The 25,371-nt window shown below is 39.2% G+C and overlaps 1 protein-coding gene across 2 annotated transcripts; it reads left to right on the top strand.

The window, feature by feature from the left end:
- The first annotated feature begins 165 nt into the window (after positions 1-165).
- tmem182b (transmembrane protein 182b) lies at positions 166-8,110 on the top strand. Of its 2 annotated transcripts, XM_047159021.2 has the most exons (6): positions 166-259; positions 369-445; positions 5,124-5,247; positions 5,384-5,470; positions 5,755-5,892; positions 7,441-8,110. In XM_047159021.2, the coding sequence occupies exons 1-6, from the start codon at positions 229-231 to the stop codon at positions 7,722-7,724; spliced, it is 741 nt and encodes a 246-aa protein (XP_047014977.1). In that variant the 5' UTR covers positions 166-228; the 3' UTR covers positions 7,725-8,110. The 2 variants fall into 2 exon arrangements, with proteins under 2 accessions (XP_047014977.1, XP_017336323.2); XM_017480834.3 differs by lacking the exon at positions 166-259 and having other exon boundaries at positions 266-445.
- Positions 8,111-25,371: the final 17,261 nt, after the last annotated feature.

Raw genomic sequence — 25,371 nt, 5'->3', positions numbered from 1 at the left:
CCAGTATCCTTATATAGCCCCCACCATGAGGAATGCAACACCCCATATGTCATGTGTGTCTGTTGCTTCCTTTATTTAGTTGTTATTTTTGAACTAGTTTTGAATTGGGGTGGGTTTTGTAACTGGTATGTAATGAATGTACCAAAAATAACAAGGAGGGTTACAACTGAAACTGTATCACAAGCTGTCATTAGACTCCTCAGACATGAGAGATGGACAGACAAACAGATGTTGGAAGGCAGACAGGAGTCTAGCTATAGTAGGTGACTGTCTGAGTTCTTTCGTTATGCGGTTAGCAGTGCTTCAGTTTATGGCTGGCTTCTGTGGAGCTCTGGGCTCCTTGTTTTTTCTGCTTTCTCTCGGTACAGACTACTGGCTCTTATCCCTGGAGTCTTGTGATCCACAGGACAAAAACACCGAAAAACTAAGAAGAGTCACCAGAAAGGTAAGAACAAAGTGTCTGCATAATATTTCATGGAGCAAAGCACTATACCAATAAAAGAAGCTAAACAACATTTAGCTATAAGCTTGGGAATTAGAAAATGAAGAGTAACTGGTTTTTATTTGAGATCCTGGAACAACTGTGTGTGTGTGTGTGTGTGTGTGTGTGAGTGTGTGTGTGTGTGTGTGTGTATCTGTTTCTGTTATTAGACTAGAGATGAACTACTTTCCTTGATATCAGTGCAGAACTTCTGTAACATAACTTACTTAATGGAGGTTAGGACGGATGCGAGTGCAGTAAAAGACGTTTTTTAGAGCGAGAGACAGGCAGACAAATCCAAAACGGTAATCCAAAGCATGGTCTAATAACAGGCAAAAGGTCAGACGATATACAAACAGGCATAAACTGGGCGAGGCTAGAATCGAAAACGAGAAACAAGGTCGAGAAACATGAATCAAAATGAAAAACAATGAACAACCGCTTGGAAATGAGAAACTCAATACTATGCAATGTGCACAGAGACAGGAGGGATTTATATAACGAATGTAATAATGGGTTAAACACGGGAAAACAATGATGCCACACATTTGGGAAACAACCAATGACAAAACAGGGGTGGAGACAGAACAACCATAACCATAACAAAAGAAAGTGTCCAATGTAAACAAAGTCAATGTCATTGAAGGCCGAAGAGCGTGCCTTTGCTAAGAACTTGTGCACCGAGCTCATGCACAAGCTTGCGCTTCGGGTTTATTTACTGCAGCGCTGGCTTGAGGGGAAATCGTGACAGAACCGCCTCCCAAGGGCGCTGCAGGCAGGCAGAGTGACATCCTCAGCAGAGCAGGCAGGCAGAGCAACGTCCTCAGCGGAGCAGGAGGGCAGAGCGACGTCCTCAGTGGCATGGGAAAATGGAGCGACGTCCATATAGAACCCTGGTGTAGTGGCATTAACGGCAGAATAAGGAAGCAAAGTGGAGCTCTTGACTGCAACGGGAGGTAGAGAAACTTTCTCTGTAGAACAGGGTGGCTGAGTGGCATCCTCAGATGTATAGGGATGCTGAGCGGCATCCTCAGTCATGCAGAGAGTCTGAGCGTCGTTCTCCATCGACTTTGCAGGCTGAACTTGGTTGGCTGTGTCATCAGTCTCAGGCATGAGGAGCACTCGGTTGATCGTGTCGTCGGTCTCACGCATGAGGAGAACTTGGTTAGTCATGACGTCTGCTGCAGGCATTAGTAGAACTTGGTTGTCCGTATCAGCAGACTCGGGCTTGAGCAGAACTTGGTTGCCCGTGTCAGCAGTCTCAGGCCTGAGCAGAACTTGGTTGTCCATGTCAGCAGACTCGGGCGTGAGCATAACTTGGTTGTCCGCGTCAGCAGACTCGGGCATGATCAGATCTTGGTTGGTCGTGATGTCACTTTCATGCGTGAGCAGACCCTGGTTGGTCGTGACGTCGATTTCAGGCATGAGGACTTGGTTGGTCATATCGACAGATTTTGGTATCAGCATAAGTGGTATGGGTATAACTTGGTATGGGAAGTCACCTTGTCAACCTCGGACATGAACTTGGCTTGGGAGGCCGTCTCTTTGACCTGGGAAAGGTACTTAGCTTGGGAGGTCAATTATTCAACCTCATACAGGAACGTGTCTTGAGAGGTTGTCTCTTCAACCTCTGACAGGAACTTGGCTTGAAAGGTCGCCTCTTCTATCTCGGACGTAAAAATGGCTTGGGAGGACACCTCGTTGACCTCTAGTTAGAGCGCTGCAGATAAGACCACCTCGTGGATCTCAGGCTGTAGCTTGGGAGCAGAGGTCCCCACGTTGACCTCCGACTGCAGCTCGGCAGGTGAGACCACTTCGTGGAGCAGATGATGTCACCATGTTGACCTCCGGCTGGAGCTCGGTAGGTGAGACCTCTTCGTGAGTCTCAGGTTTGAGCTCTGGAGCCGAGGTCACCACATTGACCTCTGGCTGGAACTCGGCTGGTGAGACCACCTCATGGGTCTCAGGTTCGAGCTTTGGAGATGAGGTCACCATGTTGACTTCCGGCTGGAGCTCAGCAGGGGAGACCACATAGTGGGTCTTAGGCAGGAGCTTTGAGAAAGAGATCCCCCAGTTTGCCTGTTCATAATAGGTGGTGAATGGCACGTCAGCTTCATCTCTGAGGCAGGCACAAAAAAGATCCTCCAAGACTTCCCTGGATCCTGGACTGCCAAACATCATCATGAATAGTCCCACAAACTGAGTTATGTTCTCCAGTCCCCTCGATCCCATGGCTGCTAGACACTGCGCCCACTGGTGGGCTGAGCCAAAAAACTGGGACAACATGAACCCTATCCATTGCTTCTCACTGGGCTTGGGGTCCGTTAGGCTTGCTATTCAGTGTAGCCAAAAAACCCATCATACAGATCTGGGAGATCTACGAAAGTCCATTGTGGAAACTGGATCAAATCCAAGGTGGGGATGGTTTGCTTAGTGTGTCGTCTCCTCTGTCTTCCTGCTGCATCCATGGTATGGCATAGTATTCTGTTATGTAACTTACGTAATAGAGGTTGGGACGGATGCAAGTGCAGTAAAAGACGTTTATTAGAGAGAGAGGCAGGCAGACAAATCCAAAACGGTAATCCAAAGCATGGTCTAATAACAGGCAAAAGGTCAGGCATAAACTGGGCGAGGCTAGAATCGAAAACGAGAAACGAGAAACATGAATCAAAAACGAAAAATAATGAACAACCTCTTGGTAATGAGAAAGTCAATACTAAGCAATGTGCACAGGGACACAAGGGGTTTATATAACGAACGTAATCATGGCTTAAACAAGTGACAGCTGAAAACAATGATGCCACACTTTCGAGAAACAACCAATGACAGAACAGGAGTGGCGACAGAACATAACCATAACAAAAGAACATGTCCAACGTAAACAAAGTCAATGATATTGAAGGCTGAAAAGCATGCGTCCGCTAAGAGCTCACGCATCAAGATCATGCATGAGCTTACGCTTTGGTTTTAAGAGCACGCTGCAATACTGCAGCGCTGGCTCGAGGGGAAATCGTGACAACTTCATTTAAAACATTTTTACTGATACTGTAGTACTTAAAGCCACCATCAATTTGTGCTCATTATTAGCTTCTTAGTCTATAGTGTTAAATCTACTTGGTGCCTGAATGATTGTGATTAAAGCTGACTCTATTTTTGCATTTGTAGCATTTTGTGTGCACAATCTCACACACGTAAGTTTTTAAGCCTCAAAATAAATGACGACGAAAGAGTGGTTGAAATTCAGCAGGTACCCCATGCGCCTACACCATGTGTAAGCATTGTGTTATAACCAAAACCACTGCAAAAATGTTCAGAGTTGTTATTCTTACCGTCTTTTTCACCACCTTCTGTTTTTTTCATGTTGCCTGTTATGACCCCGGTCTAGGGTCGAGGTGTAACATAAAAAGTATAAACATAAATCATAATCAAAATAATGAGGTCGACACACGTTCCATTCAACTATTTGATTACCTTGCCAATTTAATGATTGCAAGAAAGAAATAATCCCAAACAAACAGAATCACGCAGAAAGCAAAATCTCTTCAGGGCTGGGGGAGACCAAAATAATAAACAAAACCGCCGCTAGCTTGCCCGTATCAATTTAAATAACCTAACAACAGAAAAGGTAATTCAAAACAAAATGCAGAGTCTGACCTAACTCCCTAGCTGAATCAAAAACAGAGAACAAAAGATCGACTCAAAATAAATGGCACCCAACCCCTACAGCTTTCGTGATACCAAGAAAAGAAATATTTACAATAGGTTGCAATATATACAAATGAGGAGTACACTCTGCCACAAAGTGATCACAGACACACCACACATCCGCCTTCCTCTTGACATAATGTCCTTATTTCTTTTAAAAAGATGCTCTTTTAAAATTTCTTCTCCTCTCCAATCCCTGTTCATAACTTCAACACGTCCAATTAAGGTAGAGCGATCTGTGGGAGCAAAACAAATGGAGAGAGAGAGAGAGAACACACCAGCACAATACGTCTCCTGATGTAACATTGCCATAAAAATGCCACAGTTTTTGTAAGTTTCTTTTCTAATTAAATTGAAGTGTTTTGGGCTTTACTGGTCAATTTATTAGACAGACCTACCTTCTTAATGTACCTTGTAGGTGTACTGTTTATACAGCTTACCATTTTCTGTGTACTTTTTGTTTCAGTGATTTAACTAAACAGTTCAGTGGTGTTGATATTTTGGGGATGTGATAGATGATTGCATAGCAAAAGATAGGCTACAGTGAATAAAAGTATAATGTATGGTGGTAGGGCGCATAGTGGTTAGCCAGTTTGCCTCACACCTCCAGGGTCGGGGGTTCGATCCCCACCATGGCCCTGTGTGTGCGGAGTTTGCATGTTCTCCCCGTGCTGTGGGGGTTTTCTCCGGGTACTCCGGTTTCCACCCTCAGTCCAAAGACATGCATGGTATTCTGATTGGCGTGTCTAAAGTGTCCGTAGTGTATGAATGGGTGTGTGAATATGTATTGAATATTGAATATGTACTGTGTGAGATTTAACTCAATCCAGTTCAATTGTGTATTTAATGTGTTTTCTTAACTCATGTGCTTAGTTTTAACAAAAGAAATAAGCAGATTTTTGTTACAAATGACTGTTTTTCTGTTTAAAATGTCAAGGATGGCCTAAAGGAAGACCCAAATGATAGTAAAAACACAGTCTTGTCCTACCATGAAGGGATTTTTTGGAGATGCTCCTATAGAACAGACAGAGAGGAGCAGAGCATACTGGATTTCTGGATCAGTAGGTGACCATACCAGGAACCTGAAGTACCAATGCAATGATCTTAACTTTTGCCTTACTGTATGTTGTAATCTGCATGAATAGTGTTATTGATGGGTGAATTATTCATTTTCATGCTGTATGCCTTTTCTAACAGCCAACCAACCAACAGAGAAGATTTGCATGCCTGTCTACCTTTCCCATGATCCTCTACCTGAGAAAAGAAGAAACACTTTAAATGCAGGTACAACTACATGTGAGAACTTCACAAAAAAATGCATATCTAAAGCTGTATGCACAATACATACACTGTATGTATGCGTGAAAGCAGAATTTTCCTTTTAAGCCTATTGTTGTCATAACAAAATAAAACAAAGTTCAGGAACAATATAGTAATATATAGTAATATACTATAAAAAGATTTCTGGAAAACAATTTATACACCTAATTTACCCTCTGATGCATTTTGATTGCAGAGCTGATGGATATCCAGCAAATATTTATTTTTTTATCCAATATGCTTTCCAGTGCATAGGACTTTTTGGTGTATTATGTCTATCCTGGGATTCACCATGGTTATGATTGGTGTGTTTGTCACCGTCTGCGCTGTCCCACGAGCCAACCGTCGCCTTTATGAAGCTGGAGGTGCTCTTTTCATAACTGGTGGTAAATACACTCCTGGCTAATAATGCATTCTGTTTCGTTTTCTTCTTCCTTTAGCATACCTGCTGTTTTGCAATATTTCTTCCATCATCTCTATTTCCTTCCTTTCTTTGATATACAGGATTGCAGATACAATATTGTATTCAGGATTGCTTTCAAATTTGCTTGCATTTGGCATGTGCTGATAATCAGTTGTGTGATATACCATAATATTTGGCATGCACAATCTTGATATTGTGGGCACTTACAGTCCCCCTCTGAAAGTCTTGGAACAGCAAGGTTATGTTGTTTCCACTATACACTGAAGGCATTGGGTTTGAGGTCAAAAGATGAATGAGACAATAGATCAGAATTTCAGCTTTCATTTCCTCATATTTACATCTAGATGTGTTACACAACTTAGAACATGGCACCTTTTGTTTGAACCCACCCATTTTTCAAATGATCAAAAATATTGGAACGTGTGACTGATAGGTGTTTCTTGCTGCCCAGGTGTGCCTGTTAAATTGATTGTTTATAGAGTAAATAGTGATATCATCAACAACCTTCACGGGGCAGGGGTGAAGGTATCACAATCCACCTTTCAAGGAAGACTTCAAGAGCAGAAATATAGAGGCCAAAAGATGCAAACCCCTCATAAGCAGTAAGAATCAGAAAGCCAGATTGGAATTCACAAAAAAATACAGAGTTGAGCCACAAAAGTTCTGGAACCAAGATTAACCTCTACCAAAGTGATGATCTAAATCAGTCAAGCATGGTGGAGGTAGTGTCATAGCTTGGGCTTGCATGGCTGCTTCTGAAATGGCCTCACTAATCTTTATTGATGATGTAACTCATGATGATAGCAGCAGAAATCAGAAGTTTACAGAAACAATTCTCTGTCTTCCAATTTACAGAGAAATGCATCCAATCTAATTGGGAGGAATATCATCATGTAGCATAACAATTGCACAAAAAAAGCACTGCTATCACAAAAAAGTAGAAGGTTTTGGACTGGCCATGTCAATCACCAGACCTTAACGCTGTTGAGCAGCATTTCACCTTCTGAAGAGGAGATTGAAGAGAGAACCCCGCCCCTTTATATCTAGATGTAAATATAAGGAAATGAAAGCTGGAATTCTGAATTGCTGTCTCATGTTCATCTTTTGATCTCAAACCCAAATGTTTTGGAAACAATAGAATTGGCCTTACTGTTCCAATACTTTCAGAGGGGACTGTACATTGCTACTGCTGTTTGCTTCACCTTTTAAGTTAGCTTATTTCAACTAAATTTGCAAAGAACAGTCAGTCCCTTAATAAAGGAAGCACTAATCTGATACTAGCTATCCATATCAGACCAATATCTTTTCTGGATCATTATAGAATTGGATCTTTAAAATATCAGGATAACATTGAAAACCATGCAAAAAGTGTAAGGTATTACTGCAATGTGAAAATCAGCACATGTCTAACCCTAACATTTATCATTTCAATTTAACTTTCATCATCTTCCTCTCTTATCAATTCCATAAAATTCAGCATAATATCTAAAATTTCTATCCATGTCTTTAGGATTCTTGCTTTTGGTCGTGGTGGTGACATTTGCAGTATGGGTGCAGGTCTCAGGTTCTCTGGAGCATTACATCCTCCAGCGCAGGTCCTCCATGTGCTCGGACCTGCACCTCAATCTGTATTACGGTCCATCCTTCATGTTGGCGCCCCCTGCCTCCTTCTTCAGCATCCTTTGTGGCATCTTCCTTCTTCTCACACAGACTGCCTCAGGAACAGTGTCAGCAAATGCAGCAAACAAACCCCCATCTGTACAGAAGGAACTGGATGCGTGCATTCTGGGGTAGCAAAAACTGCCATTTTAAAAATGTTATTTTATTTGTCCTTTATTTATCCAGGAAGGTCCCACTGAGATACAAGATCTCTTATTCCAGCGAGTCCTGGTCAAGACGGCAGCACAAATAGTTTCACATAGAAGAGACAATTTTACACATTAAAAACATATACCCTTGCTGAGCAGCAAGGACAATTATGCTTTTCTACTGGTTTGCATTTACTGATACTCACTCTGAAGGGAACTTTCATTGGAAATGACTTAACTCTCTGTATGAGGACAACAGTCATGTTGTTGTGGTTCAGTGTGAGTAGGAAGCCAGTCATAAATATAGAGTAGACTGGACAGCTGTAGAGGACAACCACAAGCATATTGTAAATAAAAGTTGATTACAATGTTGGCTGTGTCTTATTGTAATGTGTGGACTAGACCTAAAGAGCCTATTTTGGTTACAACAACCTACCACCAGGGTGCAGTATTGCTTTAGTATTGCAACATGAGGACTTAGACTGCAATTTCTATTACATTGTATTAAAAAAAAAAGAGCAAATGAGCTTAGTTTATGTATCCAGTAAGAATCTGATTAAGTCAGTAACTGTTGTACGCAATAGGATTTAGAGATAAACCAAATTGCCACATCTATACATAAAATCAGTTCATGTGATTCTACAAATACAAGATGTCCTTTTTTTTTTTTTTAAATTCATGTTGAGTGAGCACCATGCGCACTGTCTTAGAGATATGAATTACAACTCAATTTAGTGTTTTTTTTTTTTTTTTTTAAATTTCCAAACTACATATTCACTTACAGGAATTTTACTTGAAGATTGTTCACGTTCAGAGTGGCAAGCAAAATCACTTGCCTCACTGTCAATCAATCTCTCCTATTATACTAACGCCCATAGCAGTCATATATTACTGACTATATATAGATCATAAGTTCAACATGAAGAAAAAATATGCTTTGGAAAAAAAAAAAACATTCACAAAATGTCACGCTTTGTGGTCTTTCATTTGCAAATTAGTCTTTTACTAAAGAATTCTTTCTAGAGCCAGAAAGAATGGTAGATGTTGTGGTAGATGCAGTGAGAATCATCTGGATAGGTTCTAAGGACCAGCAAAGCCACGACTTACTGTATGCCCCCGTATCTGTAATAAATACCACTGTCATACAGAAGTCTTTCCTTGGAATTTTCTGGAGTGGTTAGTTAGTTAGTTACTGGTCAGTTCTCAAATGTCAATTGAGTTAACTTAAAATATTAACTCTGGAAGTTTTCATACACAAATACAAGGCTTGAGTACAATGGACTCATTTGTTCAGTAGTGTTTGTGATTCGTACTGAGAAGCCAAATCCACAGGTGCAACTAACGTGGCTTGGGGAGGAAGCAGCCAGGTTCTTCTGAACTCTAGCAAAAGTAGCAGCGGTACCTAAAATCATGGCATCAGTGAAGATCCATTTACTCCTTTCCTAGATCTGGGAGACCACTACTGGAAGCAAATACAATACTTGGATATACAGAACATCCATTAAACCATTGTACATGCCACATTGATAAGTTGATATATATATATATATATATATATATATATATATATATATATATATATATATATATATATATATATATATATATATATATATATATACAGTGGGGGAAATAAGTATTGCACATGTCAACATTTTTTTTAGTAAATATATTTACAATGAGGCTATTCACATAATTTTTTTTTTTTACCAGACATCAGTATTAACTCAAGAAATCTGCAAATATAAAGAATTGACAACATTAAAGTCCATAAATAAAGTTATGTGTCATAAAGTGGAATGACACAGGAAAATCGGACCACTCAGAAAGAGCTCCAGAAACACTTGGAGGCAGCAGGTACCTTCGTCACAGAGAAAACAATAGGCAATGCACTCCACCACCATGGCCTCTATGCACGCTCACCCCGCAAGACTCCATTACTAAAGAAAAGGCATGTCGAAGCTCCTTTAAAGTTTGCTACAACTCATTTGGACAAGCCTGTGAAATACTGGGAGAGTGTAGCCTGGTCAGACCAGAGCAAAATTTAATTTTTTGGCTGTCATACTACACACCATGTTTGGAGAAGAAATGGCTCTGCACATCATCCTAAAACACTAAACCAACAGTGAAGTGTGGAGGTGAAGCATCATGGTGTGGGGCTGTTTTTCATTGCATGATACTGACAGACTTTATATAATTGAAGGAACGATGAATGGAGCCCTTTACCGGGAGATTCTTGAGAAGAATCTGCTGCCATCCACCAGGATGATGAAGATGAGACGTGGCTGGAGCTTCCAGCAGGACAACAATCCAAAGCGCACAGCAAAGGAAACTCTCAATTGGTTTCAGAGAAAAAAATCCAGGTGTTAGAATGGCCCAGTCAATCACCTGACTCGAATCCAATTGAACAAGATTTAAAGACAATGTGTTTAGAAGAACGGGACAAAAATCACACCTGAATATTGCGGCCGATTAATTTCTTCATACAAGAAGCTTCTTGAAGTTGTCATTACAAACAAAGGATTCTCCCCTAAGTATTAAATAAATTTCAGTTAACGTGTTCAATAATTTTTTCCTGTCATTCCACTTTATTACACATACCTTTATTTATTGACTTTAACGTTGTGAGTTAATACTAAAAAATTTATGTGAACAGCCTCATTGGAAATATATTTACTGAAAAAAATGTTGACTTATCCAATTCTTATATCCCCCACTGTGTGTCCCACATTGTCTGATAATCTAAAAACTGGTATAAAAACAACAACAACAAAAAACTTGTGTCCTTGCATCAGTAAACCAAGTGTCCTTGCTGATTATATCTCTCCGATGGGGCACCCGTTTCAACTGGACCCCATTTGTTAGAAAAGCTTTGCATCTCCAGCAATCTAGACACAGTGTCTCTCTTACTGAAACAAGGACATGGCTCTGTTAGGCTGATAACCCACTTCTAAAAAGCTTGTAGCTCTAGCAAGCCCAGTGGGACTACCACTGCAGCTGATGGTCAACATACCTAGTATCCTCAAAAGGAAACGGTATCGCACATTGTGCCCAGGTTAAATCTGATTTGGCAAGCCTAATAATGGTTGCCACACATTGTGGTGTAAGGGAGGCTAGTATTATCAGTGAATCACCGATTAATTGTGTAGACTGTTAAGAAGTTTTTTCTGAGTTCACCATGAGACCAAGCACTGCAATGTGTGTGAGTAGGGTGCGAGAATGACCTGCTGTTGGTAGTGGCACATAGGAGCCAGTTGTAAAGCAGTACAGCAGTATCCTGATGCTGCTGGCTATCAGGGGAGACAAGGCTTTTTGTATACAGCTCAAAAACACCCATGAACTATAAGAACTTTAATATAAATGAATGACTGTCCTTGGAAGGCAAAACCTTAAAAAGTCAGTCCTGTGGTTGCATCATATGAATTACATCCGATACCCTTAGCATATGGAAGGGAAGGGTATCTATAGGAACCAGCTTAGTCTCTTCTGAATTTGATAGAACAAGGATGTTTGTTGATTAGACCCATTTTGATCTGTGGGGTCTAGCTTTTTAATTGCACCTCTTTCCATGAGGAAAGAGGAGTTGGAGTGTGCTCAGTGAAGAGTGATGGAAATTCATTAATTTTTTAAATTTTTATCCCTGTGACTATGTCATCAGGATGTAGTCACTGTGCATTGAGCAAAAAGCAATATTTTGCACTGTAAATCATCCTGTCACCAGCCAATGCCTTTCACAGGCATGTTCCCTATGGTGGTGGGAGTACTGTTTAGGGCCAGCCCATAAGTGTCCTAGCCTAAATCATGTATGAGGCAGGTGGAACCTTTGTGGATGGTGGAACATGGAACCAAGTTGCCATGACCTAAAAGAGCCATGTAAACTTGTGCCCTCTTCAACAGTGCCTCTTTGGCAGTATGCCACACAGGGCCATAGCACACAGGGCAAAATTCCCAGTGATGATTTGCACACGTCCAGTAAAGTGGAATTTTGCTTACCACACTTGGCACCATGCATAAACTGAGTTGAAATAGAACTGCCCAGGGTTGGCATAGAGTTGTGTGGCTCAGATTCCCTACAGAGGGATAAATGTTTGCCAGCAGGAAAATGGTGTATTATCAGTGTGCGCCACATGTAATGAAATATTGTCATTTCTCAGTAGTGTCATCATTGCTTCTTCATTTAGCACTTGGACAGCATGCATTTTGATGAGAACACCAGTGATGTAATATGTGAATCGCAGGTTTTTTGCCTGGAAAGAATGAAAGGTGAGTGCTGCTTACTAAGCAACAAAATAGGTTTGATGGCTAATAAGGCTAGCAATGTTAGCACTGCCAGCTCACTACCACTCACTGTGGCAGAAGAGATTAGAGGAGTTTATTACAATCTTGGGTGAACAAGTTACCTGTAGCTCTGAGTATTTACAAGCAGCTGCTTGCGGGGAGCCTGGAGCCTATCCCAGGGCACTCGGGGCACAAAGCGGGGGGACACCCTGGATGGGGTGCCAACCAATAGCAGGGCACAATCGCACACAATTCCACAGACAACTTAGAGATGCCAATCAGCCTACAAAGCATGTCTTTGGACTGGGGGAGGAAACCAGACTACTCAGAGGAAACCCCCGAAGAACTGGGAGAACATGCAAACTCTAATTAAAATGAAAAAATCCCTTTCAGCAGGGTTTGTGATATTTACTATATTAAGAAGTACATTTTACATTTTTATGTGAAATTCAAGACTGGAATCAACAAAAAAATTTCACGATAACGATACGTTTTCTCAGGTCGGTCTATCAGTAGTATTCAAGTAATAAATACTACAAAAACTGAATAAAGCAATTAAATGTAAAATAAAATAGACTTCACTGTATGACATATACAGTGATTCTTATTAAATGAGAGTGATTTTGTCTTTGTGTTTTGTTGTTTGATGAACATTAATGACACAGACAGCAGCAGGTTTATTCGATTGCTGTCACTTTAAGACCTAATGCACAGATCTAATATACTGTATTGACACACCTCCGACTGAATATTAAAACATGAATACTCGGCAAGACCTGAAATTTGACATGATGTGTGCGTATTTATTTGACCGTCCAATCGCAATAAGCCGCTAAAGAGAACTCAACTCGCATGATGAGGGCACACAGAAAGCCCCCTGGTCAGGCAGGGAGACATTCATTAATTTCTTGTTATCAGGGGCGATTCTAGAGTCTGTTGGGGCACTAGGCAAAAATTCTCAGGGGGCCCCTCCAACCAGCGTTCATCACTATTATGATATAAATAATCTGACACCAACCAAAAATGTACACAATCTAAACTTTTGTATTTATTTCAAATGTTCACATTAGTACAATTTTCAAACTATAAATACAAAGAACAATAAAAGCAATAAATAACTCCAGGTCAAAAGACCATTCAAATTGTCAATAAAAATATATAAAAATACAGAACAAAATATAAATATATAGAACGATAAAACACTTAAAATAAACACTTAAAATAAAACACTTAAAATAAAAACAATACAAATATAGTGCAAACAATATATCTAAAAACTGATTTTTTTTTTTAGTTTTCTTAGGGATCTAAACCCACATTATAAGGCAGCGCTCATCAACACTCTTTAAGCATTGATTCTACAAATGCTGCTTATTTGCTAGTGTAAATGCTGCCACTATGTCCTCCATATCTAAATAACATCCATCCATCTTCTATACCGCTTATCCTTCCTTCAGGGTCATGGGGAAACCTGGAGACTATCCCAGGGAGCATTGGGCACAAGGCGGGGTACACCCTGGACTTGGACACACATTCACACACCTATTCATACACTACGGGCACTTTGGACACGCCAATCAGACTACCATGCATGTCTTTGGACTGGGGGAGGAAACCGGAGTACCCGGAGGAAACCCCCACAGCACGGGAAGAACATGCAAACTCCGCACACACAGGGCCACGGTGAGAATCGAACCCCCGACCCTGGAGGTGTGAGGCATATGTGCTAACCACTAAGCCGCCGTATCTAAATAACAGCATTCTGTCACTTCCACACAGAAAAGTCCTCTTAACCTTCCTTCATTGATGTTGTTTTCTGAAAATATAATAATTATATAATAATTAATAATTAATTATATAATAGTTTCCGAAAAGTCAAAGGGAATGACATGGGGCCACTTTCAGAAGGTTTCCAACTGTCATGTCATTGCAAGTCGTCGGTTGTCATCGCTATTGCCACATTTTGAGACATTGCTGTGGAGTAAAGTTGGTCTACCATGGGGGGCCCCTAATGGCCTGCTGCCCCAAGCAGTTGCCTGCCTTGCCTGTTCACAAGCTACACCCCTGCTTGTTATCCTAATTTTATGCTGTTATTAGTTTTTTACCTTTCGAGTCACATGATGCAGACTCGACTGTACTCAGAAACATTTCAGAGTCCAAAATGTCCGAGTACATGTCTAGTTCGAGTACAAATTTAGCTGAGTGTGTGACAAGTCCGAGTTTGTTCATAATTGAATTCGAGTCCGAGTATGGGACTGAGTACCCCGACTCTACATACTGTAAAATAAACCTAAACACTATTGTACAGTTGTAGTGATAACTTTGTTAATAGTCCTGAGCAGCAGCAGAACGTGTTCTGGTGATTTGGTGTGAAATTTTAAATATTGTAAATGTTACGTTTCTCCTGTAAACTATCTCTCGTGTAATTTGACTTAGCGCCATAGAAAAAAGTTCCTCATGGGTTCTTAATGGTTCTAGAAGTGAAACCCTTATAGAGTCATTTAGTTCTGCATAGTAAATTCAATTAAATGTATTTATATAGTGCTTTTACAAAGCAGGTTTACAGAAATCCAGATACAAATTTTAATTGGTCCCTAAGGAGCAAGCCAGAGGCAATGGCGGAAAGGAAAAACTCCAGAACCAGACACAAAAGGGAATCCATCCCCTTCTCGGTGACACCAGATAGCAGCATTATGAGCCATTACGTTCCTAGTGGGTTTGTCCTTCAGGGTCCCCCAGAGCAACAAATTGAAAAATGCTTTGGGATACTATATAGAACTTTTTTAAGAATGTAAAATGAAAAGTCCAAATCACTGCCAGGGAATATAAAACAGAAAGGTTTGCTCCTAGCATGCTTACGGGATCTTCAGTTTTGTCCTCTGGGGAAATCTGTAAAGATTCTATGAAGAATCTTACAACAGTGTTTGCAACCAAGAGGGAGGTCCAAGAAGAACCTTGATCTACTGAAAGAACATTTGTATAACCCTATAATATAAGCAGCCATTCTGCATAGACATAATAATGCAATTAATACCACAAATGATACATTTATCCTACCATATGTTTAATGGACATGTGTCTGCACTCTATAAAATTAGGGGGTTTTTTCTACCCAAATGCTGGGTTGAGCCTTTTGGGTCATTTAATTTTGTTATTTTCTCAATCTTGGGTAGTTTTTGGCTAGTTTTGTGTAACCCAACTGCTGGGTTAGTGGCTGGGTCATTTTCACTGACAGTTGAATCAATTCACCCCTACCTCACCCCAACATATCAGTCCAGCTCCTTGGGTCGAATCAACTCAGTTTGAATTCGCCTCAAGTGGAGGTAGCGGTTTTCACTCAGAAAGGATGTGTTCATTTCCAACACACTTTTTGTGTTTTTAATATTTAACACGTGTTAAATTATCCAATAAATGTGTTTAAAAAAAAGAAATAAATTCACACGAGTGATTGTGAGTTGGAGTCCTGAGGAGAGGAATCCAAATAACCACAGGTAAATTATACAGTGTTCATCACTATTTAGCGTTAATGCTGCTGAAAATACCTGTCCGAGTTTCTGATATTTAGGCAGGGAGCTCTCCAAAATGTATTCATGGGAAAACTGTAACTCAACGAGTGATAATTAACTTTATCTATCGCAACGGCTTCAAAAATGAATAACATGTACTGTTTCCTCAGTGTTACACTACTAGTGTCATGTGTTTATGTTGGCTGTGAAAAATGGACTGAGGTTATTATATAATTCTCTGGGTCTACATCTTATCTGAGACTCAGAGTTAGGGTTAGATAGCTAGATGCTGTCACCAGTAGGGATGAGTGATGCTAACCTAGACGCTCACCTGAGATAATAACATTACTTTAGCATACAGCTCACAGTAATGTTAGACATTCGCTTTACCTTTTTGAAAGATAACAATAACCTAACATTACAGCTGTTCACCATGATGTAATACAGAGACTTTGTTTACATTAACTACATTTAGCAAGCTGTAGTAATTAGCATTAGGAGGATGGGTTAGGTGTTTCTTCATGTATAGGGTGAATGTTAATGCCGGGTAACAGGTGCAGACAGTCAGTGGCTAAAGGAACTTAGCTAGCTCAGTAATGTTGAGGCCAAATGTTCTTCACAAGGTTAATGTGACAAAAAGAGAGGATGGAGTTTAGGTTGTAATGCTTTCAACTATCTCTGTAATGTTGATTGACTTAATTAGGTTGTGCAAAAAAATTGGCGCTGAGTTGCTAAAGGCTGGAAAATAAATATTCATAAGTTAGATCCATTTTTCTAGCGAGTCTACAGCGTCATTTTGTTCATTAGGAGAGTGGAGGCCACATTTCCAAAATTACACAATTTGGGATTCTGTAACGCAATTTCTCAGTTAAAGCCCAAAGGCATTTGTCCATATTTTATAGCTAATAACTAAACAACTAACTAACCTCTTTTTCCTTTTTAAATAGAAGGAAGTGGGACTCCTGTCTTCCCAGATGGCAGGAAGATTTGTAAGAAGAGGCATCAACTACAATTCTTACATCTGTCAAATGTTTAAATTGTTTTAATAAATGTGACCTGAATTTCATGCAATTGCTTATTTTGTGAGCGTTTTAGTAGAATTTTTACATGCAAACAAATTGCGTTTTAGGATGAATGTAGGGGATGTTATTTTATTTTTTAACACATTTTTGTGTGGAAATGTTTAACACACAGCATGTGTTAAATGTACTAACACATTAACTGTGTTAAAAGCAACACAAAATGCGTTGTCCTTAACTAGACACACAGGTGTGTTAAAAATTAAAAAATGATGGAATGAAGGTTTGTATCATATTTATCATATATTTATCCATAAAACCATTACTGTACACTAGAAAAAGCAAAAATGTGCAATAACAGTCCAGTTTACATGACATTAAATGCACCCCTATGTTCTTTAGCTTTGGCTTACATGTTTGTAATGCCCGCTGGATTGTTGGTTACTCATGATCAGAATTAGATGTTTAAATCATCTCCTTTGATCAAAATCTGACATTTTCATCTTAAATGTACGACTTATTTGAGTCATTTACTTCAAAGTCTATATATAAACCCCACTTTATCAGCTATAGCAATACATTTCTGAACAACCTCTTGTGTATAAATAAAGGAAATGCCTCGCTGACATATTTGTTTATTGTTACGAAATGGTAATGGAGGTGGAAGCAAGTGCAGATCACAGACTTTATTCATGGGAAAACAAGGCCATAAACATGAAACAGGAAACGAGGTCTAAACATGAAACCAAGTCTAAACATGAAACGAGAAACGAGGTCTAAACATGAAACGAGGTCTAAACATGAAACGAGGTCTAAACAGGAAACGAGAAACAAGATCTAAACATGACACAAGGTCTAAACATGAAACGAGGTCTAAACAGGAAACGAGAAACGAGGTCTAAACATGAAACAAAGTCTAAACATGAAACGAGAAACGAGGTCTAAACATGAAATGAGGTCTAAACATGAAATGAGGTCTAAACATGAAATGAGAAACAAGGTCTAAACATGAAATGAGAAACGAGTTCTAAACATGAAATGAAGTCTAAACATGAAACGAGAAACGAGGTCTAAACATGAAACGAGGTCTAAACAGGAAACGAGAAACGAGGTCTGAACATGAAACGAGAAATGAGGTCTAAACATGAAATGAAGTCTAAACATGAAACGAGGTCTAAACATGAAATGAGAAACGAGGTCTAAACATGAACGAGGTCTAAACATGAAACAACGTCTAAACATGAAATGAGAAACGAGGTCATAAACATGAAACGAGAAACGAGGTCTAAACATGAAATGAGAAACGACGTCTAAACATGAACGAGGTCTAAACATGAAACGAGAAATGACGTCTAAACATGAAAGGAGAAACGAGGTTTAAACATGAACGAGGTCTAAACATGAAACGAGGTCTAAACAAGAAACGAGAAACGAGGTCTGAACATGAAACGAGAAACAAGGTCTAAACATGAAACGAGAAACGAGGTGTAAACGAGTTCTCATTTCATGTTTAGACCTCATTTCTCGTTTCATGTTTAGAACTCGTTTCTCATTTCATGTTTAGACTTTGTTTCTCATTTCCTGTTTAGACCTTGTTTCTCATTTCATGTTTAGACCTCGTTTCTCGTTTCATGTTTAGACCTCGTTTCATGTTTAGAACTCGTTTCTCCTTTCATGTTTAGACCTCGTTTCTCGTTTCATGTTTAGACCTCATTTCATGTTTAGACCTCGTTTCATGTTTAGACCTCGTTTCTCGTTTCATGTTTAGACCTCGTTTCATGTTTAGAACTCGTTTCTCCTTTCATGTTTAGACCTCGTTTCTCGTTTCATGTTTAGACCTCGTTCATGTTTAGACCTTGTTTCTCGTTTCCTGTTTAGACCTCGTTTCTCGTTTCATGTTTAGACCTCGTTTAATGTTTAGACCTCGTTTCTCGTTTCATGTTTAGACCTCGTTTAATGTTTAGACCTTGTTTCTCGTTTCATGTTCAGACCTTGTTTCATGTTTAGACCTCGTTTCTCGTTTCATGTTTAGACCTTGTTTCATGTTTAGACCTTGTTTCTTGTTTAGACCTCGTTTCATGTTTAGACCTCGTTCATGTTTAGACCTCGTTTCTCCTTTCATGTTTAGATGTCATTTCTCGTTTCATGTTTAGACCTCGTTTCTCGTTTCATGTTTAGACCTCGTTTCATGTTTAGACCTCGTTTCTCGTTTCATGTTTAGACGTCGTTTCATGTTTAGACCTCGTTTCTTGTTTCATGTTTAGACCTCGTTTCATGTTTAGACCTCGTTTCTCGTTTCATGTTTAGACTTTGTTTCATGTTTAGACCTCGTTTCTCGTTTCCTGTTTAGACCTCGTTTCATGTTTAGACTTCATTTCATGTTTAGACCTCGTTTCTCCTTTTATGTTTAGACCTCGTTTCTCGTTTCATGTTTAGACCTCGTTTCATGTTTAGACCTCGTTTCTTGTTTCATGTTTAGACTTTCTTTCATGTTTAGACCTCGTTTCTCATTTCATGTTTACACCTTGTTTCATGTTTAGACCTTGTGTCATGTTTAGATCTTGTTTCTCGTTTCCTGTTTAGACCTCGTTTCATGTTTAGACCTCGTTTCTCGTTTCATGTTTAGACTTGGTTTCATGTTTAGACCTCGTTTCCCGTTTCATGTTTATGGCCTTGTTTTCCCATGAATAAAGTCTGTGATCTGCACTTGCTTCCACCTCCATTACCATTTCGTAACAATAAACAAATATGTCAGCGAGGCATCTCAGAGGTCTAAAAATGAAACGAGGTCTAAACAGGAAACGAGAAACGATTTCTGAACATGAAACAAGAAACGAGGTCTAAACATAAAATGAGGTCTAAACATGAAACGAGGTCTAAACAGGAAATGAGAAACGAGGTCTAAACATGAAATGAGAAACAAGGTCTAAACATGAAATGAGAAACGAGTTCTAAACATGAAATGAAGTCTAAACATGAAACGAGAAACGAGGTCTAAACATGAAAGGAGAAACGAGGTTTAAACATGAAATGAAGTCTAAACATGAAACGAGGTCTAAACAGGAAACGAGAAACAAGGTCTAAACATGAAACAAGGTCTAAACATGAAATGAGAAACGAGGTCTAAACATGAAACGAGAAACGAGGTCTAAACATGAAACAAGGTCTAAACATGAAATGAGAAACGAGGTCTAAACAGGAAACGAGAAACGAGGTCTAAACATGAAACAAGAAACAAGGTCTAAACATGAAACGAGGTCTAAACAGGAAACGAGAAACGAGGTCTAAACATGAAATGAGAAACGAGGTCTAAACATGAAATGAGAAACGAGGTCTAAACATGAAACGAGAAACGAGGTCTAAACATAAAATGAGAAACGAGGTCTAAACATGAAACGAGAAACGAGGTCTAAAAATGAAACGAGAAACGAGGTCTGAACATGAAACGAGAAACGAGGTCTAAACATGAAACAAGGTCTAAACATGAAACGAGAAACGAGGTCTAAACATGAACGAGGTCTAAACATGAAACGAGAAATGACGTCTAAACATGAAACGAGAAACGAGGTCTAAACATGAACAAGGTCTAAACATGAAACGAGGTCTAAACATGAAACGAGAAACGAGGTCTAAACATGAAACAAGGTCTAAACATGAAACGAGAAACGAGGTCTAAACATGAAACGAGAAACGAGGTCTAAACATGAAATGAGAAACGAGGTCTAAACATGAAATAAAGTCTAAACATGAAACAAGAAACAAGGTCTAAACATGAAACGAGGTCTAAACAGTAAACGAGAAACGAGGTCTGAACATGAAACAAGAAACAAGGTCTAAACATGAAATGAAGTCTAAACATGAAACGAGAAATGAGGTCTAAACATGAAACGAGGTCTAAACATGAAATGAGAAACGAGGTCTAAACATGAAACAAGGTCTACACATGAAATGAGAAACGAGGTCTAAACATGAAACAAGAAACGAGGTCTAAACTTGAAACAACGTCTAAACATGAAATGAGAAATGAGGTCATAAACATGAAACATGAAACGAGGTCTAAACATGAAATGAGAAACGAGGTCTAAACATGAAAGGAGAAACGAGGTCTAAACATGAAACAAGGTCTACACATGAAATGAGAAACGAGGTCTAAACATGAAACAAGAAACGAGGTCTAAACATGAAACAAGGTCTAAACATGAAACGAGAAACGAGGTCTAAACATGAAACAAGGTCTAAACATGAAACGAGAAACGAGGTCTAAACATGAAACGTGGTCTAAACATGAAACGAGAAACGAGGTCTAAACATGAAATGAGAAACGAGGTCTAAACATGAACGAGGTCTAAACATGAAACGAGAAATGACGTCTAAACATGAAACGAGAAACGAGGTCTAAACATGAACAAGGTCTAAACATGAAACGAGGTCTAAACAAGAAACAAGGTCTAAACATGAAACAAGGTCTAAACATGAAACGAGAAACGAGGTCTAAACATGAAACGAGAAACGAGGTCTAAACATGAAATGAGAAACGAGGTCTAAACATGAAATAAAGTCTAAACATGAAACAAGAAACAAGGTCTAAACATGAAACGAGGTCTAAACAGTAAACGAGAAACGAGGTCTGAACATGAAACAAGAAACGAGGTCTAAACATGAAATGAAGTCTAAACATGAAACGAGAAATGAGGTCTAAACATGAAACGAGGTCTAAACAGGAAATGAGAAACGAGGTCTAAACATGAAATGAGAAACAAAGTCTAAACATGAAATGAGAAACGAGGTCTAAACATGAAACAAGGTCTACACATGAAATGAGAAACGAGGTCTAAACATGAAACAAGAAACGAGGTCTAAACTTGAAACAACGTCTAAACATGAAATGAGAAATGAGGTCATAAACATGAAACATGAAACGAGGTCTAAACATGAAATGAGAAACGAGGTCTAAACATGAAAGGAGAAACGAGGTTTAAACATGAACGAGGTCTAAACAAGAAACGAGGTCTAAACATGAAACAAGGTCTAAACATGAAACGAGAAACGAAGTGTAAACATAAAACGAGAAACGAGGTCTAAACAGGAAACGAGAAACGAGGTCTAAATATGAAACGAGGTCTAAACATGAAACGAGAAACGAGGTCTAAACATGAAACGAGGTCTGAACATGAAACGAGGTCTAAACATGAAACGAGGTCTGAACATGAAACGAGAAACGAGGTCTAAACATGAAACAAAGTCTAAACATGAAACGAGAAACGAGGTCTAAACATGAAACGAGGTCTGAACATGAAACGAGAAACGAGGTCAACCCAGTTTGGGTTGTTTTTAGCCCAGTGTGTTTTAGAGTGTGATAAGTCAAACATTTATATGATACTATATAAGATAACACATGGGCAACACTGGAACTGAGCTGTAAGGGGAAAACCAAAAACTAATAGAAAACTAAGTACATCAGATGAAATGTGACGTGTTATAAGTCAAATGCTTTAGTAAGACCTAAACAAAGTTTAGCTTAAAGAGTTTAGTGTATGGGTAACAGAATAAGTTTTGATTAGATGATTCATTTAAAAAAAGTGCTTAAAAGTTGTTCATTTAAAAGAGAAATGAATCATTTGAAATTGTTGTTTAGTAAGGGCAAATTCTTAATGAATAGCTCATTGCAAAGCGTTCAACTTGCACTAATATCGGCACTCTCCTCATTACAGCCACCATCAAACTGCATATAGTCTACAGTCTTCTACCTGAACCTGTCACATTTGCTTAAACCAACTTAAACATCTCTGTCAGCACAGGCCTCGTCAAACCACCCGAACGAATCGGGTCTTAAGGTAGATTTTTAATGAATACGGATATTCGTATTCACTCATATCTCTCAGATTAAATTTTTTTTCCATGATTCTGTAGTGAGGAATGTGTTGGCAGATTCATTACCGGTTTGTGTCCCCCTCCCCCTACACCTCCCTCTTCTCTGTACGCTTCCTTCCCACCGCCGGAGTGTCACATGCACCACTCACGCTTTTGTTGCTTGCCCTCATCACTGAGGCCTTTGTCCTGCAGTGATAGACCTGTCCAGAGCAATTACTTCAGGAGCTTTAACGACAGCATTTTAATCTTCTCACAGGTTCTCTCCAAGATGCTATTAAAAGAGTTGACAAAGCTCATGGGGAGAGTACATGGGGAAGTAAATATTGCTTTCTCCTTCACTGAGCTACAACTTGCCAACTAGCATACAGAGTCAATGTTGGGCCAGAAAACGCAAGTTGTCTTCGTTCTTAGCCGAGGAAAATAAAAGCGCTTAATTTAAAACGTGTCAATTTAAATAATATATCAGAGTCATCTTCCCCTAAAAGTCATCTTCCCCTAAAATATTAAGACAACTCCAATGGTAAGCCATGTTCAAATCTGTCTATTGGCTTTGCTTACGTTGAGTAGTAATTTTTAATTCCCTTCATTGTAGAGAGGTAAGAAAATGTATCTGTATAGTCTGTTTAGTACTCCAAATATGTGTATCTGTATTAGTATTCAAATGTAAACCTGAATAACCCTTGGATACACTAGAAAAAAATGGAATAAATTCAGTAGTAGAAATGCCAGACACTGAGAGCATGATGAGAGCAGATATAGAAAAAATCGTTTGGTGAAACTGTTTATATATCAGCCAGTTGCAGGAGCCCCCCTTGCGGCTCCCCTGTGAATAGAATAGAATAGAAACTGCAATTTAGTACATACCTAAATAAGTTAACTAAAATAAATAAGGACAGAAGATCATGAAGGATTGGTGATCATGAAGCTTTCAAATCTGTCTGGGATGGAAAAATTAAAAAAATAAAAAATAAAATAAAATAAATAAATAAATAAATAAAAAATAAGAAATGAATGATAATTAATTGAGCTTAGTCAGTTTGTCTGCATTTTTGCTTCTGCTTGTCGATATAATTGAGATGGAAAAGGTTAGTGGCTGACTAGCTAGCTAGGGTCTAGATTTAAAAGTGTTCAAGGCTAACACATGCTAAGCTAGCTCGCTACTATTAGCTATAACAGCAGTAGTCTGTTTACTTTAAATGTAATGAGTGTGCAGGTGGTCAAAACGTCACTCATCTTGCGTAAATAGTTCTTGTTCATTTGTGTTTTTAAATTGTTTCTTCGACTGTTTTCCCTCCATGATAATGAAGTATTAATTCTGTGAGTAAGTTGTCTCTCAGGGCCAAATGTGACTAAACGGCTCTGATTCTGGCTCTGACAGTTTCTCAAACTCAGCTACATCAGTTTAGTTTAATAAACTTAGTTTCAAGTTTAACAAATTTAGCAAGTTTTAACAAGTTGAACAAATTCATTTCCAAAAAAAGAATAATAATAAAAAAAAACAACAACAACATTTGACTAATTTAAACCACCATGACCCTGACCAGGCAGATACTAATGATAAATTAATGAATGATTTAAATGCAATGTATGCAATTAATGTGGTCTTTGTTTGCTTCATATCTGACATTCATGTCTGAAAGCAAAATCTCCCACCCACAAAACGTTTTTGTTGTGTCCCAGTCTTCATGCATATATTTGGTCTCAACCAGATTCCCTGTGAACCTTTCTGGGACGCTTCCTAAAAAAAACAAAACAAAAAAAATCTGTATTTGGTTACATCCCTATTACATGGTATAAATACAAAAATCAAAGAATCAAGTATAGCCCAAGTTAAACAAAAACAGTTTAAAAAGAATGTTGCTGTGTCAAAGTTCATACCCTTATTCATGTTCATGATTGTCTACCATTTATTGTGATAGCCTGCAGCTCACACACTGCCATCTCGCAACTCATTTGGATGGCACCGATGGTCCTGAGGAGCCACCCAGGGGGTGCAATTACCACATGCCCATGCTCAGCCAAGCAGAAGAAATTACACTTTCTTGAATCAGGACCTTTCAACCTGGGGACCGACTGTTGGACCAGTGTCCCTTCAACAATTACAACCCCCGCCTTTTGGAATGCACTCGCTGTTTATTAGTGGGCCCTCTGGAGGTCACATTGTGGGACGCTGCCATGTCTGGACTTCAGTTCCTCAGGCCGTCCCAGGAGTGAGTGCTGCATGCTGGCTGTCATACAATCAGGAGAAAAGCATGAGTTTAAAATTCTGAATCAAAAATAACAATGATATTGTCAGGTGTTGACAAGCTAGTCTCTGGCTGTCTTCAAATGAAGACTAAAGACCTACCTCTTCACCAAGCACCTGAATTAGCACATTGTTTATCCATTATGGAAAAAACCCCCCCAAAAAACAATCTATTTTCTAATCATACTGCACTAATTTCCCCAACAGGATTGTTAGACTGATGGAACTCTTAGTCCCTGACCTAGTGAACTAGCATGAGGATTTGTTTTTAAGAGACACTACAAAGCACTTCTGTAAGTCACTCTGGATAAGGGTGTATGCTAAATGCTGTAAATGTAAATGTAAATGCTAGTGTGTTCCATGCTGTGGTCCCTTTCAGATTCTATTCAGTAATTAGCAATGACTCTTTTTTATTTCATATCAATCCAAATGCACTATATGTCCAAAAGTGTGTTGACACCTGACTGTCAGACAGTCATGTGCATGTTAAACATCCCATTCCAAAACTATGGGGCATTAATATGGAGTTGGTCTACCTGTTGTACCTATAATAGCCTCCATTCTCCTGGGAAGACTTTCCACTAGATCTTGGAGAGTGGCTGTGAGGATTTGTATCCAAACTGTGTTCCAATTCAACCCAAGGTTGTTCAGTGGGGTTGAGATCAGGGTTCTGTGCAGGCCATTGGAGTTCTTCCACACCAACCACAGACGACC

Source organism: Ictalurus punctatus, chromosome 12 (assembly GCF_001660625.3).
Source record: "Ictalurus punctatus breed USDA103 chromosome 12, Coco_2.0, whole genome shotgun sequence".
NCBI classification, from domain to species: domain Eukaryota; kingdom Metazoa; phylum Chordata; class Actinopteri; order Siluriformes; family Ictaluridae; genus Ictalurus; species Ictalurus punctatus.
This window is presented reverse-complemented; position numbering and strand designations above follow the sequence as displayed.

What these genes read in the sequence shown, in the direction of transcription:
- tmem182b (XM_017480834.3), top strand. Translation starts at nt 287, where the DNA reads ATGCGGTTAGCAGTGCTTCAGTTTATGGCTGGCTTCTGTGGAGCTCTG. An exon ending in TAAGAAGAGTCACCAGAAAG is followed by an intron (nt 446 to 5,123) that starts GTAAGAACAAAG and finishes TAAAATGTCAAG; the next exon opens with GATGGCCTAAAGGAAGACCC. An exon ending in TGCTCTTTTCATAACTGGTG is followed by an intron (nt 5,893 to 7,440) that starts GTAAATACACTC and finishes CCATGTCTTTAG; the next exon opens with GATTCTTGCTTTTGGTCGTG.